We start from the raw sequence: 7197 nt of genomic DNA, 5'->3' as shown, positions 1-7197 counted from the left end.
CGTTTTCCACCAGCATTGCATCGATGCATGGTTACACATTCATGTCCCATTTGTCGCCAGAACAACGGGAACTAGGTACACACTCTGGAGGGTGAAAGTCAAAGTGTTGTTGGACAGACACAGTCACAGTGGGCAGCTCTCCTCGGCTTCAATGACAAGAGGCCCTTCACCACCACCAAATAAACCCCAATAAAAGACTCCCATCATATAAAAACACCACCAAATGTGAAACATCCAAACACAAGTACTTTGCAATTCTTGCTAACAATTTCAGATTTTAATTGTTTGTTTATACTCGGGAACCACCCAAACAAATGGTAGTATTTTGATCTGACCATGGTATAGAGGAGCTGGGCAGTGTGCAGTGAAAGTGGAGGGAAGAAAAAAAATTTGGTACAGAATGTATACCATAAAAGTATAAGGATCAAATAAATCTAATGGTTGTTAAAAATGGTACACCATGAACCACCTATTAAGATAGTATTAGTCTAATTAATTAGGATATTCAACGGTACACATTAAAAATTCAACTCCATCAGTAACTACTAACTTCTGAGAAACAAGTCAATCATATCTTTAGTTGGTATGATATCCCTTGTAATAGTTTTTAACTCAACACTGCCCACTGATAGCAAGGACTTGCAAAATGATGAAATAACCAAGAAAATTTACAGGAAACCAAAAAATTGAATCCGACTACTAAGACCCTTTTACCCCCTCTCTATCATACATATTCTAGTAAATAGGATTTCTATGTTACAAATCAAAATTGTGGTCTAGTTTCTCTTACATTCTCATTCTCATTCTCAATTAGAAAGAACTAGCTAGCTGCCCAGGCAAAGATCTAGACAAAAATTAATTTTTTTTTTTTTTTAAAAAAAGAAAATTTGCACCAGCTTGCTCATCTTTTCCCCACAACCTGCAGCTGCCTTTATGAAGTCTAATCTGTAAATGAATTACTCTGCATGAAGTAAGAATCACAGCCCCAATTAGGCCACCAGCAATGCACCAAACATGTAATCACTTATGACAGATCCTTCCCTCCAACCAGTTCAAGATCAAGGCCAACATTATTTGTTGCTAGCATGCAATTAACAAAAGAATGCATCAGAAAATAAGAATCAATTTAGGGCTCCGATGCTGTTGTTTCTCTCAAATAGGGGGAGCCAACAGAGTGAGTCCAGTCCCTTGAGCAGATATTTTTGAAGAGTATCATGTGCCACTTAAACAATCAGTCAGTATGGAATGACATACGGAAGAGCAAAAATATCTGCTGGCTCTATATGCACAGCTTCTGCCCATACTTGCAGTGTATCCCCAACCTCCAAAGATTTAACTACAGATTTTCTTTCCTGTGAGCTACTGCTGCCCAACAACCATTGTTGGTCATCAAAATCAGACCACCCATCTGTTTTGGGTACGGAATATACCTGACTTATGTACTTGGTATCTGGATGGGGTGGTTTTGCAGATGCTTCACTCACTGGATCAGCTGGAATGGTAGTGGTGGGAGTTTTGTTGGAGGAAACTGCAGATGGTAGAGCTTCAATAATGCCATTTATCCTGCGTTCTTTGTTATCAACCTTGACATTAGAGGCTGCTCCCAGCCTATCAGATGTATTCAGAAGGGAAATTTGGCAGGGTTCCAATATCCTTCCATTTTCAGTGAGATGAGAGGGAGAGGGAGAGGGTTTAGGCAACTTACTGGGCCTGCTGTCATTTTCTGTAAGAAAATTCAGAAATGAATGTCAACCAGCAGCAAATTACAGAGCATACAAAATCAACAAAATAATTATTACAACAAAAAAGAATAGAACCATTAAAACATGGAAAAATCTCATAGGATGCAGATATCAGTTATTAGGTCAATGACAATATTTTAAATCCATCAAGGCAAACGTTCTATTTTATCTAATTACAACAATAAGAACATGATTCATCATGTACGACACTCACCATGCATAATTCCATTTGATTCAATGTTCTTCCGCTTCTTGTAATTTTCCCCAACAGCAGAACTCTCATGGCTGTGCCTGGAAACCTGTGTGAAAGAATTTGAACCTAACAGACCAGCTTTGCTGTCTTCTTTTAATTTATTCTGCTGCTCTCTGTTTTCATGTTCAGCATTCCCCTTTGCTTTCTCCTCCTTTTTCTTCTCTTTATTCCTGTCTTTGTCCTTTCCATGTCCTTTTTTCCCCTTCTCTTTGTTTTTCTTTTTATCTCCCTTCTTATCATCTTTTTTTTCCTTAACCTTCTCCTTTCCTTCAACTGTTGTTTCCAAAGGTTTCTCAAAATTCTTTTCCAGAGGTTTGGGCATTTCACCAACCCTGGGATGAAAATTTTCAGCATGATTCTGAACTGTTGCATTTCCAATAGGTCGGGACTCTGTCCAGATTCCTCTCCTATCAACCTTTCTGGTATCAATGCCCTTATCGTGAAACCTTTCCTTACCATCAGGCCAGGTGCCACTACCCTTGGCAACCAACCTAAGAGTCCCCTCATCCTTTCTGTGTTCTGCAGCTGTAAACTTTTTAACCAATTGAGTCTCAGCACCTCCATCGTTATTCCTAATCCTCCTGTCAAACTCCAGGAGGAATTTAGAATTCTTATTTTCCTCAGCCAAATGATTATTCTCTCTGGCCTTCTCTCCATTGTTATTGGCATACTGTTTGGAAAGTTGATCATCAAGTAAAACACTCTTCCTATCATTTGGTTTGACTTCCTTTTGATGAAGTTTACCTGCATTGAGACCCTGAGCTTGTCCTGGAAATTCTTTCTCAATTGCAGCACTGATTTTGCTCTTATCTTTATCTCTGTCCTTGTCCTTGTCCTTATCCTTATCTTTCTTTTTTTCTCTGTGTTTTTCTTTTTTGTCCTTCTTTTCCTTATGCTTTCCATCCCTTCCTTCTCTGTCTCTCTTTTCCTTCTTCTCCTTGTCTCTCTTCTCTTTTTTATGCTTTTTATCTCTGTGTTTTTCCTGCAAATTGTATGGTGAAAATTAATATTTTAATATTAAGACTAACAATAAAATAAAATGTGGAAACGAACAAAATGACTCCACATCTCCATTCCACCCTGAAAAGAAATGTGAAAGAGAATAATATCCAGAGAAGAACCATAACCAACATGGTCTGCTCCTAGAAGATCCAGCAAAGAAAATAACAACACCATTAGATGCTCACTCTTCTACACACAAAATACACAGCAACTAGCAGTTAATTTAGTCATTTACAACCAGAGGGACGCAAAAAAAAAAAAAAAAAAAATTAATAAGCACAAGAAAAAAAAATTTTAAGCATGCGATGGTCTCTGTGAAGTGTAAACAGACAATCATTTACTTGCAAAAATAAAATTCATACTCACATAAGTAGCCAGTATGCAGTTCAATACAGAGTGATCACAAGTTTAATATTTGAGGTACAATTTCTTGCAAGAATTAATATGCAAGTAAATAAGTCCAACATCTCTTAAATTAAGATAATAATATATACAATAATCCCAACAATTAACACAAGTTCTCTGTTTTAGAATCTTGCGATTCAATACAATTCAGCTACCTACTGATTCATATCATAAGATGAGTTTTAAATGACTTTGTATATTACGATAACATGAATGAATTTGTACAATTTCATATGATCAATATGAATCACCCGTTTCAACTATCATTTTTTTTTACTTTTCTTTCACCAATTCTCGTGAAAAAATGAAAATTCATATAAGCTTAATTTGTTAAATGAAAAGGAATTGAAGGAACACTTTGAACTCATTCTCTTTGATTATTCTGCTACTTTATTTTCCACTCACTCATTCAATGCATGTACTCTATTTAACTATTTAATTGCTCCCTCTATTCTTCTTAAATAAAGCTTCACAAACTTCTACATGACTAATAATTTTGTTCTATAAGACTTTAGGATAAGTTGTTTTATCTATTTCTAGTTTAAATATTTTGTATTGAACACTACATATTGTCTATGATATATATTTGAAGAAAATTTTCATTGTCTCTGAATCTTATTATTTAATACAAATTATGATTCACACAACAATTGACAATTCGAATATCAATTTGATAGCTTTGGTTTTAGGTCAAATACTTCTGACAAAGAAGCAAAAATATGCATGTATAAAAGATAGGACTAACCAAATCTTAAATTAACATAGCAATAATAATCACAAACATAGTTCCTAATAGTGCATAGCGCACCTATAAAGACGCCTAGTCCAGTACAGTATACCACACAAATAACATATTACCCTCAATACTTGTTCATAAGGAGAGGGTCACCGTTAAGCCCAAAAATAGCACCAAAAAATCAGCGTCAACGAAAAATCCAAAACAAAAGCATGATTTTATGATGCATGACAGTTGTCAACAGACAATGCGGGTTTCACGAGTATTTTTGTTCATGCCCAAGAGTAATAAATATTATAGATGATGAATAATCCTAGCATGAAAGTACAAATCAAATTCATTTAAAAGAATAAACTTCCATGAGGACAGTATAATGATAAGGATTTAGTGAAAAATATTGGTCCAAATGAGTTTCAGCATTTCAGCCAATAGTTATCAATCACAGATAGTGACACGTAGCAGCAAAGTCAAAATGTTATGGCGGGAAGCAAGACGGCCACTACTTTAAATATTATAATACAAACTAAATAATTTATACTATATGTATAAATACTCAAACAAAATCAAGGAAATAAATGATAAATAATAAATCACACTTATTATTTTACCCAAAAAAATGCTTTAGAAAATGAGGAATAAATTACAATTCCACCCAAAAAATGACTAAACAATGTTGTTTTAGCGGTAAAAATGAGGTTTTGAGGCCTATATCATGGTAGCACCTCTGTAACATGCAAAAAGCCTGTTATTGTGGCTGTAATGGCTGCTATCAAAGACCACTTCGCTATTTGAATTCCATAGCAGGCCAGGACTCATTTGTTTGCTAATCCACTATGGCACTGCTACATTGCGCTATTGACTACTCAGTACTATCCAATTCGTTAATTAAAACCCAACTATTGTGTTGTAATAATGTATGCCAAAGGAAAGATGCAAGCAAATCCAATTTATACACAGTTCCAATGAAATGGGTGTGCATAACTAAATCACATCCCGGATGCATGATATTGTAGTCACATAGCCTACGTTCTTAAAAATAATATAACGGTCGACTCAAAAAGATGAATCTTATCTTATCAACGCCCATGTAACACTACACAGCTCACAAGAAATTTCATTTTTGCATCTCAAATAATGATAATCAAACAAAAATGTATGGCGCGAATATAAGGACAGTATATTAACCTTTTTTAATAAACCGGCGTCATCAGTTCTAGCCTTATCTGTTATACCCTTCTTGTCATACCCTGGCGGTGGAAATGGAAAGCAGCGCGACATTGCACGAAAACCGGATATGCCCCGTGTATCTTCCTTGTAAAATTGAGAATGCTTTAATTAGTTTCAAGTAGATTTGTTCCAGAAAGGGAACCGGCCAGCAACTATGCTCTTGTCCATGCACCATGTCACCGCATTCATTTCCAGCTTTAGTATTCCTCCATAAGCTTCTTACTCACTACAAACACAAATTATGGAAACCACCAAGGTTTACTTTACTTCCCTTCACCAAATATGCAAACAGCTGAAACTAATATTATCAAAATTTGATTCAAAATGAAGGAACCAAATGTACCCGGAGCACAGCAACCACTCTAATCTGACTAACTAAAGTCCTAGGGGTAAACAATTCAGCACAGCCCCAATAAGTATGTGCTTAGGATTAGGGTCTTAGGTTATATAAATCCAAAGGGTTTCTTCAGAAACCCCTGCAATCAGATCCTCGATACTTAGTTTAGGGCCAACAAAAAATCATCAACTTGTTTTCCTTTGTGTGAGGGCCCAAAACCAAAATCACCCCCAACAAAGGCCAAAACCCGAAGACCCCTGGCTTTGTGGCGTCTCTAGAATAGGGTCTGAAAGTGATGATCAGTGAGTAAAGAATTAATTAATATAGACAATCCTCTTCCATGCTCATAGAAGCAATGTGAAATACCATCATATCTTAAGAATAAGCAATCTCCAAGTACAAATGTTGAAGCACCGTGTTTCCAAACCCACAATTCGAACCTCTAAAAAGATCGGAGCTCATGCCCATTTCATGCAACTCCGGCGCAGTTGATCAAACTCTTATCAGTCCAGAGCTACGATCCAATGAAACCCTAGAAAATCCAGTAACAGAAACAAGCTGAGTACAAAGCGGGAATCTGGAACACCAGCAAAGAAAGAAAACCCTAATTTCAATCTAAAATTTTAAATAAATAAAAAATTGGAATAAAAGAATCAAAGACTTTTTGGGTACCTAAGCAATAATAGGTATCGATGAAAAGGGGGAAAGGGGTGAGAGTACTAGAGAGTGGGCATTGTAAGATGAGGAGGTGAGATCTCTGTCTCCCTCACATGAACACAATAGAGGGTATGATTATGAGAAACAATTAATAAAAAATAGGGAGAGAATGAGAAGAAAGAATCTTATTGTGGTTGGTATGAGGCGAAGCGAGAGATTCTGGGTTTTTTTTTCTTCCTTCCCTCACTGCTTCTTGTGTTGTGTATAATATGTCACCCTGCTTCTTCGTCTCTCTTGGTTTTGTATTATGTTATTGTTTATGTCTTCTCTTTTGTTGTGTCTATCTATTCTATTCTTTTGCTTAGGTGTTAGTTTTCCTCTCCTTCCCATTCCCTGTTTATTTTTATTCAAACTATATGCCTCAATAATAACAATATACGTACACCAAAACCATTCTCACTTCATATAACCTTCCTTCAATTTAAATTCTCCGTGAGTTAGCGATAGGAATTGATCCACGCTTAAGTAAAGTCAGGAGTTCGAATTTTGTCCATTAAATTTTGGGATCAGTTATCTCACCTTTTGAAGTACTTTCAATGTAATAAGAAAATTAGTCACTGCGCCCTAGATACTCCAGGGACGAAAAAAAAAATAAATTTTATCATTGTTCATGGTCCATGAACTTCTTTGTTTTTGGCACATTATTGGTTCACAATACAATAAATTCGATTTTTTCTCTTTTTTTTATTTTTTGACAAAGTTAATATATGTATCCTTTCATAAAAAATAATTATGTTTGAATTTAATAGAATTACTATTGCTTTGGCTACAAAACCTT

At 35.7% G+C, this 7197-nt stretch overlaps 1 protein-coding gene across 2 annotated transcripts; it reads right to left on the bottom strand.

Moving 5' to 3' along the window:
• Positions 1-550: 550 nt before the first annotated feature.
• Positions 551-6717, bottom strand: LOC109807989 (uncharacterized). Of its 2 annotated transcripts, none has more exons than XM_029273332.2 (4): positions 6375-6717; positions 5324-6279; positions 1957-2977; positions 551-1723 (listed from the first exon to the last, which is right to left on the bottom strand). In XM_029273332.2, exons 2-4 carry the CDS (start codon positions 5414-5416, stop codon positions 1236-1238), a joined length of 1602 nt encoding a protein of 533 aa, XP_029129165.1. In that variant the 5' UTR covers positions 5417-6279; positions 6375-6717; the 3' UTR covers positions 551-1235. The 2 variants fall into 2 exon arrangements, with proteins under 2 accessions (XP_029129165.1, XP_020226353.1); XM_020370764.3 differs by having other exon boundaries at positions 5324-6234.
• Positions 6718-7197: the final 480 nt, after the last annotated feature.

Source organism: Cajanus cajan, chromosome 3 (genome assembly GCF_000230855.2).
Source record: "Cajanus cajan strain Asha chromosome 3, NIPB_CcT2T_4, whole genome shotgun sequence".
NCBI classification, from domain to species: Eukaryota; Viridiplantae; Streptophyta; class Magnoliopsida; order Fabales; family Fabaceae; genus Cajanus; species Cajanus cajan.
This window is presented reverse-complemented; position numbering and strand designations above follow the sequence as displayed.

Bases quoted from the DNA above. Each gene is read 5' to 3' on its own strand.
- LOC109807989 (XM_029273332.2), bottom strand. From the start codon at position 5,416: ATGTCGCGCTGCTTTCCATTTCCACCGCCAGGGTATGACAAGAAGGGT. The intron at 2,978-5,323 runs GTTAATATACTG...TACAATTTGCAG, and splicing joins ACGCCGGTTTATTAAAAAAG to GAAAAACACAGAGATAAAAA. The intron at 1,724-1,956 runs GTGAGTGTCGTA...ATTTTCTTACAG, and splicing joins ATCAAATGGAATTATGCATG to AAAATGACAGCAGGCCCAGT.